Here is a 13,601-nt window from a genome sequence, read left to right as displayed (position 1 = left end):
TGCCACAACTAAGACCCAGTGCAACCAAATAAATAAATAAATATTAAAAAAAATAAATAGAGGTGCGACCTGGAGAAAAAAAAAGACAGAAAGTCTACAACAAACAGCACGTTTGATTCTGAAATTATGAAAGCATTCCCTCTGAGATAGAGGACAAAACATGATGCCTTCTGTTAGCCTTGTACTGAGTCCTATCCAGTGCAATAAGGCAAGGAAATGAAACATGCATTAGTCCATGGGGCTACCATAACAAAATAGCACAGTCTGGATAGCTTATAAACAACAGAAAATTTTCCTCACAGTTTGGAGTGTGGGAAGTCCAAGATCAAGGTGCCAGCATGGTCAGGAGAGGGCCCTCTTCCTGGTTGCAGACTTCTTGTATCCTCACATGGCGGAAGGGGTGAGCTAGCTCTCTGGAGCCTCTTTTATAAGGGCTCATGAGGGAAGAACTCAGGACCTAATCACCTCCCGAAGGCCCCAACTCCTAATACCATCATCTTTGGGGGTCAGGATTTCAACATATGAATTTTGGGGTGAGAAGGTAGCGAGAGACGCAGACATTCAGGCCATAGCAAAATAAAAGGCATGAAGGTTGGACGGGACGAAATAAAACTATCACCACAGACATAATCGGGTATGTTGAAAATGCAGAGAATTCACAGATAAACTATTAAAATTAGTGAATCTAAGAATATTGTTGGAAATAAGATAACTATATTTAAGTGCATTTTTACATGATAGTGGAAAACAATTAGAAAATGCAATTTAAGAGGTAGAGCTGGGACTGAGACATGGTAGAGCTAGGACTGAGATGTGGCTGACAGGACTGTAGTCATGGGAACACCCAAAGAGGTAACCAGTGGGTCAGCAAGTTTGTTACTTATAAGGAGATTGAGAAAATCCATTAACGTATTGGAGTTCATGGGAGCCAGTCTCTCTCTATTGGAGAAAGGAGTTACAAATACGAAAAGGGGAAAAGGCTAGAATGTTTTTATTTGGTTGTTTTGTTTAGTAACTTGGCTGAACTAATTCTGAGAAATCTTTTTTTTCTCCTGCAGTGGGCAGCCTCGGATGTCTCTGCTCGGATGTTTTTCTATTTTGATCTTTTAGCCTGGCTACCTAGGGCTTGCCCCTGGGTTGACCTAAGCCACTCATTAGTCATAGATGGTGCTTAAGGCCCCTTAGCCAGTTAGATTTTCACCCTTTACTGTTGGATTTGTGTTTGGCTTAGAGGCTGCTGTCACAGTTCATGGAGTTTATGCTTTTGCTCCATGTTTAGCCAGAGACTAGCAGTTTGGAGGTTCCCTCTCTGATTGTACCTGAGAGGGTGCAGCCTTAGCCATCCACACTGCCTTCCAGGCTGCCAGGCATAAGCATGGTTTTATTTCTAAGCCTGACTTCCTGGGAAATGCCCCTGGGTCAGGAGCTTAGTATTCAGTTAGTGTTTGTTCAGATGTGTTTAAACCCCTTGTGCCTGTGATGCTTCCGCCCTGTGTTAATGAGTCATTGTGCAGCTTAGGAGATGCTTTCAAGTGTTCCCCATACCCTGCTCTGATTGCTCTTGAGTGGGTACAGCCTTGCACGTACATACAGCCTTCCCGATCCCCAGAGTTGTCTATGATCCCAGAAGGGCTCTCTTGACTGTCTCTTTCCCTTGTCCTCTCTATTACAATTCTGTTGTTCTGCCATCTTGCTTATATCAAGGAGTTACCAGCCTTCTCTTAATTGCCCTCCACCTAGATCTCCATTGATTTAGATGATGCCCGTGGATGGAATTCTCCATGTTCTGTTCCAAATAAGTCAGTCTCCTCAGGCAGAGCTGTAGGGCTCTTTGTCTTATGGCTGACTTCCCTCTGGGAAGAACCCCTGCTCCATTGCACCAGAGCTGGGGGGTAGGGACCTTCTTTTCCAAGAGTGACATCCCTACTCCGTGAGTGGCACTTGCAGGTGGAAAGGGGGTGGAATTCCTCATATTTTCAGCTCCCCGCTCATGGTGCGGAACCCTCACCCTATGAGTTAGCTGGGGCGGGGCAGTCGGGGCACCGGTATTCTCATGCTTCTGCACTTGGAGTAGAGCTTCCACCAACAGGTGGGGATTGGCTGGGGGAAGGAAGATGAGGTCTTCTTGGCCACGCCTGCCTGGAATAGAGCTTCTAGGTGGGGATAAGAAACGCCAGCAGGTTTCCCAGGGTGAAACCGTAGCCAAAGACTGAGATCCAGGGAGAAAGGGAGCCCCATCTTTTGGCCACACGTGCCCAGAGTACACAGGAATAAAGTGTTTGAAGCTGAAGAGGGTAAAGGAGCAGATTATGGCTCATATGCCACAGTCTCTGTTCCTACTGAGATTAAGTAGATTTTCCTGAACGAATGTTTCTACATTTGCTGCATGCCCTTAGGACAATTTCCAAAGACTTTAAATAACTGTTTTTATCGTTTTTAACAGTTACCTTATTGTGTGGGGGGTAGGTCAGCTGACATACTTACTCTGCCATCTGGAAGAACCCTCTCTCTGTGCGATTTGTGCAACTCCCTGTGAATAGATAATTATTTCAAAATAAAAAGTTTTTGTAAAACATAGCAATGATTGATTGTAGCATTAGAGGAGCTATTATGATTCCGTCTTTACACTCATAAAGTGAAATGGAAATGGGTATGTTTCATCTTCAGTATTTTGCAAGCATCTGAGAAAATAGAATGTTAACTTTCCCACAAAGCTATGATTAGTGTTTACTGAAGGGCATGTACCAGGAAAGGACATTCTGCCTCAGTCTAGTGGAATACGTAAGAAGTTATCCTCCATTCCATGAGAGGCGTGTGTGTGTGTGTGTGTGTGCGCGTGTGTGTGTACACTCCTAACTGGGTATGTCTTCATCCCCCATAGATTCGTTCAGTTGCGTGGAATACAGATGACAGCAAACTGATTTCTTGTGGCACAGATGGTGCTGTATATGAATGGAATCTGTCCACAGGAAAGAGAGAGACAGAATGTGTGCTCAAGTCCTGCAGCTACAACTGTGTTACCATCTCCCCTGATGGCAAAATCATCTTTGCTGTTGGATCAGACCAGACTCTCAAGGAGATAGCAGATTCTTCAGTAAGTCTGCCCCTGTCCCTCCTCCGGGCTGCTGCCCTGATTTGCAGAAGAAGAAACACAGAAGCCTCCTGTGTTTACAGCAGAAAGGGATGGAAAGGGGGCCTGTGAGAACAGCATCCCTTCTTCATGGGATAACACCTGGCTCCTCATTCCTATAGGATCAGCTCAGTAATTGTTACTCCTGGAATTTCCTGCCCAGCGTCCAACTGACTGGGTTAAATTGTGGGGCCCTTTTCCATTTCTACTTTGCTTGCTGTCTGTAACCTCTCTCCTACCCTCCAGGGATGGAGGTCAGCAGCATCTCTAAGCTGTGCTCTAACCCTTGATCTGCACATGCTTTCGTGGGGTAAAAACAGAACTCTAGTTATTGCTATCACCTAAGCTTGCTACCATATTTGTTTGGAAATCCCCAAACTACTCTGAAATTTTAGAATTAGCACGTTGGCTCCAAATAGTTGAGGGAGGAGAGAAGAGCTCAGCAAAGACACTTCCTGCAAATGTGGCTGTGTCCTTCTCCACAAGCCCAGCTGAGAGTAGGGTGTCTCTCCAGTGTGCCCCCAAGTAGCTTGGTCCTGACTCTGTGGTGGCTTCCACAGTGCTGCACCAGAACAAAGCTCCTTTAGGGCAGGGCCATGGTTCACACCTCTTGGTATCCCTACTAGCTAGCACAACGCATGGCCCACAGCAAACATTCAGTAAATATTTGGTGGCTAGATGGGTGGGTGGGTTGATGAGTGAATGAAAGAGCAAAGGAATGAATGAATTCCCTGATAGAATAGTTTTTTGTTTATATAATGGACATTAATAAATGTTTGCTAAATAAATTTAGGATCCACATCCCATTCTTAGTTTGAGATACATGGTTAGAATAGCAGTCAAGAGCATAGTCTTGGGAGCCTGACTGCCACCTAGGAGGTGGTTGAGTTGAGGCAACTTACCTAGTATCTCTGTGACTGTTTCACCATCTTTAAAGGGTTTTCGTGCGGATTGGATGAGTTACAACCTGTAAAAGCCATAGAACACTGCTTGGCACATGCTTTATGAAGGTTTCCCTTTTTTAGTATTATTCCTAACTCCGAGAGCTGCTTACTCATCGGTCAAGCGGCCAAGAAATATTTAGTTTGTGCCCCTTGTGTGCTGGACGGTATGTCAGATGCTAAAAGAAATGGAAAAAACACATTTTTAAATCCAGAACTTGCCCTAATGTTGCTATTAGAAGCAAGGAGGAGAATGACATGGGGACAGTGGGTACACGGCTCAGCCCCTCACCCTGAACAGAGCTGGCTGTGTTCCAGGTTCTTCGAGAGATGTCAGCATTTGACGTCACCTACACAGCTATCGTCATCTCCCATTCCGGGCGCATGATGTTTGTGGGCACCTCGGTGGGAACCATTCGTGCGATGAAGTACCCGCTGCCTCTTCAGAAAGAATTCAACGAGTACCAGGCCCATTGCGGTCCTATCACCAAGGTGAGGGCAACCGCCTCCCCTAGGGCCCAGTCCCAGATCCAGCTCTCAATAGATCCACCTGGTCCTGCCCTCCGCATACCACCTTCATCCCTTCAATCTCCCAGCATCTTTTCTCTCCCTTTATTTATTCATCCAGCCAAATGTTCAATAAACATTTTTTGGCTCTTAATACTCTTTGTTTAAACTACTCCCAGGAATTTGTTCTAGGAGGTAATCAGAGATGCACCTAAAGATTGAGGTACAAGATTGTTCATCATAATATTTCGCATAATTATGGGCCATTCGAGAGATGTTACAGACCCCCCGACCACAGCTGTCCTCTACAGGCCAGTGCCCTCATGTCCCAGCTGCTGAGTGCTGGCTACTAAAGGCTCACAGCTCTCCTCGTCCTCCACAGAGTCGCTCTGGACTAAAAGGAGTCATGGCCCGGGAGATGAGCCCCCGCCCGTCCCTGGGGGTCATAGCATGAGCACACATTTGTAAATTGTCCTTCCGTTCCCCCTTGTAAAAAAAGCAGTGTCTATGCATACATGGGCTCCTGAAGAACAGGCACTGGGAAAATGTGTTCTCTCTCCCTCCTCGCCTCTCTTATCCCCAGCTGAACAATACCAACACCTGAGGTTTATAATTATGTCCCAAACTCTATACTGGCTTGCCTGCAGACACCATCTTTACTAGGAAAGGCTTTTTCATTATAAACTGGAACATTCCTGTACTGAGCCTGAGTCTTGGGTCCAAAGTAAATTACTATCACATATTCCCCCCTTTTGCTTCAGAGCTACTAAGTTTTGTGGATAAGATGTTTACTTTTCTGATTATAAAAGCAATACATGTTTATTTTAGGAATAAAAATCCTCATAATAGCATTATCATTAATATAATGATGCATTTTCTTCTACTTTTTTGTGCATATGCTTTAAATAAATTAAGACCATACTGTATGTATGCTCTTGTAGGCTGCTTTTTTTTAATTTATGCTCTTGTAAGCATTTTTCGTATGATTAAATATTCCTCAAAAGCATGATTTTAGTAGCTATTCAAATATCCTATCACAATGATGGAACATAACTTATTTAACTCTTCTCTTACAACTGGGCATTTAAATTATCATGAACTCATGAATATCCTAACCTATAGATTTCTCTGAGCATCTCTGATTATTTTCTAAGCCTAAATGCCTAGGCAGAGAACGAATCCTGAGGGAAAGAGCATTGCCATTTTTAAGGTTCTTGACACATATTGGTGATTGTGAGAGGACAGTTTCCATAGCTGATTCTTTACTTTTCACTTTTTATTTTGAAGTAATTATAGATTCGTAGGAAATCTGAAAGATAGCATCAAGGTCCTGCGTGCCCTTCACCCAGTTTCCCCCAATAGTTACATCTAATGTAACTACTGTACAATGTCAAACCAGAAAACTGACACTGGTACATTATGTGTGAGGTTCTGTATCATTTTTTCACATAGATGCATAAATGTGTGTAACCACCACTGCACACAAGACACAGAACTATTCCTGCACCACAGCAGCTCCCTCATGCTACCCTTCATAGTCACCCAACACCATGCCTAGTCCTCAGCAACCACTAATTTGCTTTCCATTTCTATAATTTTGACATCTTGAGAATTTTATATAAATAATCATACAGTATGTGACCATTTGAGAGGAGCTTTTTTCACTTAGCGTAATACCCTTGAGCTCCATGCAAGTTATTTCATGTATCAATACTTTATTCCATTTTTGCTGAGTAGAATTCCATGGTAAGGATGTACCATGATTTGTTTAACCATCTACCTCTTGTGGGATATTTGATTTTTTTTCCCCAGTTTTGGGCTATTACAAATAAAACTGCTATGAACAATTATGTACTGGCTTTTATGTTGACATGTTTTCATTTCTCTGGGGTAAATGCCCAGGAATACTATTGCTGGATCATATATTACAAGTGTGTTTATTTAGTTTTTTAAGAAACTACCAAGCTGTTTTCCATTCCTACCAGCAATGCATGAGAGATCCAGTTTCTCTGCATCATTGCCAGCATTTGGTATTATCACTATTTTTTATTTTAGCTGTTCTAAGAGGTGTATAGTGACATCTCATCGTAGTCTTAATTCACATTTCCCTAATGGCTAATCATGTTGAACATCTTTTCATGTGCTTATTTGCCATTTGTATAACTTCTCCAGTGAAATGTCTCTGTGTCTTTTGCCCACTTTCTAGTTGGATTATCGGGTTTTTTTACTGCTGAGTTTTGAGAGTTCTTATATAGTGTACATAATAATTGACCCTAAAGATTCCAAATCCACAGAGAACATATACATAGTCTTATTCCTTTATTCGTTCCCAGAAGCCCGTGAGGGTTCTTGTCTCATTTCTTTTCTAAGATAGAGTCTTCCTCCCCAGGAGGCTGTACCCAGGCTGGCATGGAGGGAGGGCTCGCACAACAGCTGGCTCAGTCCTGCTCTCCACGGCCTGCGAAAGCCTCCTGTCCGCGCTCTTTCACCTCAGATGTCGCTCACCTTTGATGACCAGTTCCTGCTGAGCGTCGCCGAGGATGGCTGCCTGTTCACCTGGAAGGTCTTTGATAAGGATGGTCGGGGAATCAAGCGAGAGAGGGAAGTGGGCTTTGCTGAAGAGGTGCTGGTTACCAAGACGGACATGGAAGAGAAGGTAAGAATTGGATCTAGTGAAGAGGGACATGGAAATTCCGTACCAGGCTGCATCCAAAGTCCTGGGACCGGCATAGAGCCCTTCTCTAGCCTGGCTTCCCCTGTGCCCAGCACAGACCCCCACAGCTCCCTGTACATGCTCGCCCACGCCACCGCCGCTGCATTCTGTGTCCTCCCCACCCCCACCTGTCCTTTTGCCACGTGATCTTCTTGACTTACACTGAGCTCTACTTCTAGCCTGTGACCTGTCTTTCCTCTCCTACTCTTTGAGGGCAGGAACCACGACATATAATTCGCTTGTATGACCAACAGTTTCCAGTTCGTGCTAGGCGTAAATAAATATTTACATAAATATTTCCGATAAATATTTACAAAACTAAAGTGACAACCTTGTATATTCCAGTTGTATCTGTGAAACTTAATAACTGCTGGTATCTGGAACCTTCTTTAAAAAAAAAAAAAGATATTTATAAAACAGTCCTGGGGCTTCCCTGGTGGCGCAGTGGTTGAGAATCTGCCTGCCAATGCAGGGGATACGGGTTCGAGCCCTGGTCTGGGAGGATCCCACATGCCGCGGAGCAACTAGGCCCGTGAGCCACAATTACTGAGCCTGCGCGTCTGGAGCCTGTGCTCCGCAACGGGAGAGGCCGCGATAGTGAGAGGCCTGCGCACCGCGATGAAGAGTGGCCCCCACTTGCCGCAACTAGAGAAAGCCCTCGCACAGAAACGAAGACCCAACACAGCCATAAATAAATTAATTAATTAATTAAATTAAAAAAAAAAAAAACAGTCCTGAAACCCACTCCTCTCAATAATAAAACAATAACAGTAATAATAACCAATCACCAACTTTTTTCAGGTTAGCCACGAAGCAGACACTGTGCTAATTACTTTATAAGTATTTTCTCATTTAAATTTCCCAATATCTCTATGGAGAAGATACTGTTGTTTTCCCCATGTTTCAAAAAATGTTTTTGGAGAGGTTGGGTGACGTGTCCAAAGTCACTGAGCTAATTAGGAGTAGGCCCAGAGTTCCAATCCAGATTTCATCTGGAGCCCACTCTCCTAATCATGACCTCGGAGCGCCTTCCCTCCTGTTGATGCAGCTAACGGTCCGTTAAGATGTGTTTTGAGCGCTCTGAGTGCTGCGCTCCCCGAGGGAGAAACCGAATGGGTGGTAACCTCACGGGGCTTGCAGAGGGTGCACAGCTGCGAGCTCACTGCTGTTCATCCAGAGTTTAAAGCGCATTCATTGAGTACCTACTGTGTGCTGGTCACTGTGGACGCATGTGGGAGAGGACAGGATGGGCCCTGTGATCAGGAAACTCACAGTCAAGTGAGCGACAGAGACAAGCGAAACCAACAAGACCACAATGCCACAGTGGCCCCAGAGCAGGATGATAGGCCCCTGGCGATTGCTGGAGAGCCCTCCTAGAGCTCCCTGGAACTTTCTGCAGGAAAGGGAAGTGGGAGGAAAGGCTGAGGGAGAGCCTGTGAGAGTTAGGAGTCTGATCTCCTGCAGACAGGCAAATGTGTCTCCTCCTCTTCCTTCTTCTCTGTTTTCTCTCTTCTTCCCCGAGGGGAGGGGAAGACACCAAGTAGGAGACACCAGGCTGCACCAAAAGCCTGAGGTGTCTGGGCTGACTCCTGACCTCAGCCCCCAGCCCCCAGCTAGGCCTGACAGCATGGCTGCCAAGCTGGAAGTGACTAGTGTATGTTCCACTCACTTCTTGAAATTCCCTTCTCTCTCGGGCTCCAGGAGACCACACCACATCATTGCCTGTGTGCCTCTCTGACTGTTCCTCCCCAGCTCCCTTCCTGGCTCTTCCTTCAACTGGCCCTAAAAGCCACATTGCCCAGATTCCCAGCTCTCTCTTTTTCTTTACATTCTATGACATTCTATGTAACTATCGTGATTTACCCACTCATTCCGTCATTCATTTATTCCTGCACCTAACTAGTATTTGCAGAGAGATGTGCTATGTACCAGACACTGTGCTAGGTCTGGGATTACAGAAATGAAAGACATAGATGGTCCTGGAGCTTATATCATGGGAAGAGGTATAGGTAAAATTTTAAAAGGGAACCAAGTGTGTAATGAGTGTTATGAAGGAACTGTGCTGTGGGAACACAGGGAAGGGACCCTGACCCAGGCCAGCTGGTGCCAGAGGAAGTGAGCCTTGAATGGAGCCTCCAGAACAAGTTGGAAAGGGCCTTCCACCCCGAGGAATGAGTGGGTGCAAACGGACGAGGGGGGATGCTCTGGGGAGGATGCTCCTAGCTGGTGGGGCTGGAGAGTAGAGGGGGTGCCGGAGAGAAGCGTTGCAGGTGAAACAGAGAGATAGTGAGGGGCCTTTTACACCATGTTTTAGACTTTGGAAATGGTTCCTAAGGCCCCACTGATGATCTAAGTTAGGGGATGACTCAGTGGATTTGTGTCTGAAGAGACTGCTCTGTAGCAGCAACGTGGAGAAGGATGGAGAAGGGCAATGAGCAGGTGCCTCCAATGCAACCTGTCAGAACCAGGTCATTCCCACCAAAATGTGTCCCATTCGTCCGCGGAGGGCCCCCAGGGCCATGTATTCATCTGATACATATTTGTTTAGTGCCGGTCCTGTGCTGGGCTCCCAGGATAAAGCAGTGAAGCAAGACAGGCCAATGCAACCCTCAGGGAATAGTCTGGGCCGGGGAGACGGTCTCCATCCACAGTCCTCTCACTTCACCCCACAACCCATCAGGCACCACGTTCCCTAAAATCTCTTTCTCTGGAATCTTTCTCTGGAATCTTTCCCTTCTTCTCTGCTCCCCACCTCTGGTCAGGCCCTTACCATCCCCCACCTGAACTATGCAGAACCCCCCAACCAGTGCATCCGCCTTCAGTCCTTCTCTACCCTAGCCTGCATGCACACTCCCTGGCTTTGGGCACTTATCACAGTTGGTAATGTTATGTCTCCTTGGCTGTCTCAGTAGACTGTAAGTTCCATGGGGTCAGGAATCATGATTCAACAAACATTTTTCGAGTGCCTACTCTGTGTTCGGCACCGTTCTAGGTACTTGGGGTACATCGGCATACAAAACCAACAAAGATCTCAGCCTTCTTGGAGATTAAATTCTAGTGGGGGATGAAAACAAAAGGCCATAAAATAATAAGTAACATTTAAAAGTGCCAAGTTTTAAGGGAATAATAAAAAAAAGTAGAGCAGAGTAAGGGGGTGGGGGGAGTCAGAGGTGCCGGGAATGGGAAGGGGAAGGAAGCAGAATTAAATCATGTGGTCTGTGTAGACCTCACTGAGGTGACATCTAAGCATAGTTGAAGGAGATGTGAGTTATTAGCATACTGCCTGTTGCACAGTGGAGCTCACTGATTACGCGTTTTGAGGGTAGAGGAAGAAGCTCATATTTCTCCTAGTGTCTGGTCTGTGTGTCTTGTGCAGAAAGATGACACATGCGTTGGAGGCTGAGCAGAGCTGTAGGTCTCAGAGAGCTCAAGGCCACGGGTTTAAATAGTCTGATTCACCCGCACTGTGATTGTTGTTGATTCTGTGTCCTTCTCCCAAAGGTTCAGGTTATGTTGGAGCTGAAGACTCGTGTGGAAGAATTAAAAATGGAGAATGAGTATCAACTTCGACTAAAGGATATGAACTATTCTGAGAAGGTTAAGGAGCTAACAGACAGGTTCCTCCAGGAAATGGAGTCCTTGAAAACGAAAAACCAGGTCTGTTGAACCAACAACGGCAAATAACAAGAAATTTCCTGCTCACTCAAGACAACTGGCACACGCTCAAACAATAAGACATATGATAATGTGCGATTTTAAAGCATAGTTGATAACATCAGAAATGCTTACAACAAAGTGCTAAGTGGGAAGAAAAAGCAGAATATAGAACTCTCTATAGTGAATGCTATTAATGATGTAAAATAAATACACACAGAACAATTTTTAAGAAAATAGCTAACAGTGTGATTATCTCTGGAAGTTGGGATGGTGGATAGTTTAAATTTGGTTCTTTATGCTTTTCTATAATTTCCAAATTCTCCACCATGAGAATATATTACCTTTGGGGTCAAGAGAAACTTATTTAAAAGCAAAATGAAAAGTAACAAGAAAAACAAAGTACGGAAAGAGAAGAGCTAGCAGAGTATTGACCTCAGAGTTGTCAGTGGGTTAAATAAAATCAGTCTAAATTGGCTTCCCTGGTGGCGCAGTGGTTGAGAATCCGCCTACCCATGCAGGGGACATGGGTTTGAGCCCTGGTCCGGGAAGATCCCACATGCCTCGGAGCAACTAAGCCCGTCCACCACAACTACTGAGCCTGCGCTCTAGAGCCCGCGAGCCACAGCTACGGAGCCCGCATGCCACAGCTACTGAAGCCTGTGTGCCTAGAGCCCGTGCTCTGCAAAGAGAAGCCACCACAATGAGAAGCCCGCACACCGCAAAGAGTAACCCCCGCTCGTCGCAACTAGAGAAAGCCCGCACGCAGCAGCGAAGACCCAACGCAGCCAAAAATTAAAATAATTAATTATTAATTTTTAAAAAAAATAGTCTAAATGGGCTTCCTGTAGTTAAAGATGGTCCAGGACTCTCCCAGAATGATTTCTCTGTTCTGTACAAATCTGCCTGGCCCTTCACCGGAACAGCCAGTTTTTTGCTCAAGTGATATTTGTTCTTTTATGTTATCTCCATGGGTCTAAAAACACCCTGGAAGTTAATTTTATTATTTCATTCATTTAATCAACAAACATTGGTGCCTTCTGTAATCTGAGCACAAAGTTAGATACCTCCCCTTCCTGCAAGGAGCTTTCCTGCTCCATTAAAGAAAACACTTTCTTAGAAGATGATACATTAACATAGCCAAGGATTTCCTTGAGAGCAATGTGCTGACAACAGAGAATTCAAATCAATCCTTACCTTTTCCACCCAAAAATCCATTTGGTGCATGTCCAAAACTGAACTCATCATTGACAAGATTCATTTCGTAGAAGGATCTAAATAGAGATAGTATAGAACTTTCAGAGCAGAATATAATGCAAATAAAAGTGATAGCTTGCATGTTGCTTGTAGAACAGTGCTTGGTGCAAAGTAAGGGCTTGGGAAATGTTTGTGAGTGAAGGAGGCTCTCACTTGTACAATTGGTGCTTCTCATGGTGGTGCTTTCAGCAGATGTGTAGAAATGAGAACATTTTACTCTGTGTCTTAGGTTTTAAGAACAGAAAAAGAAAAGCAGGATGCACTCCATCGTGAACACATGGACGACCTTCTGGAAAAACAGAGCCGGGAACTGCAGGACTTGGGTGAGGCCATCAGTGGAGGCCACTGGGCAGAGGGCAGTTTACTGGGAGCAAAGTCTGAGAGTCCTCCAGATTCAGCAGAAGCCCCAGTCTATAAACAGCCTACATTTATCCCTGGAACTCACCATGGTTTTTGCTCCTGTGTATTTACTCATTGATTAAACACAAATTAAACACCTACTGCATGCCAGTAGGAGATAGGAAAAGTGTGGGTTTGGAGCCTGATAGGCTGCCTTGGGTCCCAGATTCACCTGGACTTGCTGGGTGCTCTAGGGAATCACCTAAGCTCACCAAGCCTCAGTTTACTCTTCCATAAAATGGGGGTACTAGTACCCGTTTTGCACACTCAGGGCATTCTTCTTGGCCCTGAACCCCCCCAAATACCCCTCTGCACTTTCCTGGAAACCTTTCTGCCTAGACGGTGAAGGGAGGAAATCGGGCTGCCAGACAAGATGATGGCGTGGGGGGCCCGTGAGGAAGACAGGTGTGCATTTGTATCTCGCCTGTGGAGGCAGAAGCTCTAGCTGGTGCTGGAAGGGGACCCAAGGCTGGAAGAGCACCCAAGGCTCCCCTGGGTGTCCCTGAGGCTGATGCTACTGTCCCTCCTGAAATAACCTTCCTTGTTTCTCTCCAGAATGTTGCAACAACCAAAAGTTGCTTCTAGAATATGAGAAGTACCAGGAGTTGCAGCTCAAGTCCCAGAGGATGCAGGAAGAGTATGAGAAACAGCTTCGGGATAACGAAGAGACCAAGAGCCAGGCCCTGGAGGAGCTGACTGAGTTTTACGAGGCCAAACTGCAGGAGAAAACCACCCTCCTGGAAGAGGTACTCGCAGGAAGCCGAGCTGTGCCTGCCTGTCACGGTGCCATCCTGCAGACCTGGCCTGGGAACAGCCCAGAGAGCTGTGGGAAGCCTCGCTTGACCTCCATTTCCTTCCCCACCTTCCTTTCCGAGTGTGTTTCGTTTGGCCTTGTTTTGTACTGTTTATATATTTGTTTCCCTGGCGGCCAAGGGACTCCCTGAGCTGGGAGGTGCTTAGCTTTTGAAACTAAAGTTCCTTGGATAGACTAAGTTCATAA

General features: G+C 45.5%; 1 protein-coding gene across 1 annotated transcript in view; it reads left to right on the top strand.

The window, feature by feature from the left end:
• Positions 1-13,601, top strand: part of CFAP57 (cilia and flagella associated protein 57) — a 75,348-nt gene that overhangs the window by 31,316 nt on the left and 30,431 nt on the right. The window contains exons 9-14 of the mRNA XM_061184008.1: positions 2,882-3,094; positions 4,390-4,563; positions 7,073-7,234; positions 10,793-10,948; positions 12,432-12,525; positions 13,157-13,347. Coding sequence (XP_061039991.1) covers positions 2,882-3,094; positions 4,390-4,563; positions 7,073-7,234; positions 10,793-10,948; positions 12,432-12,525; positions 13,157-13,347 — 990 coding nt within the window. The remainder of the gene's footprint in view (positions 1-2,881; positions 3,095-4,389; positions 4,564-7,072; positions 7,235-10,792; positions 10,949-12,431; positions 12,526-13,156; positions 13,348-13,601) is intronic.

This window comes from Eubalaena glacialis, chromosome 3, assembly GCF_028564815.1.
Source record: "Eubalaena glacialis isolate mEubGla1 chromosome 3, mEubGla1.1.hap2.+ XY, whole genome shotgun sequence".
Classification (NCBI taxonomy): Eukaryota; Metazoa; Chordata; class Mammalia; order Artiodactyla; family Balaenidae; genus Eubalaena; species Eubalaena glacialis.
The sequence above is the reverse complement of the archived record's forward strand: the minus strand, read 5'-3'. Positions and strand labels throughout refer to the sequence as shown.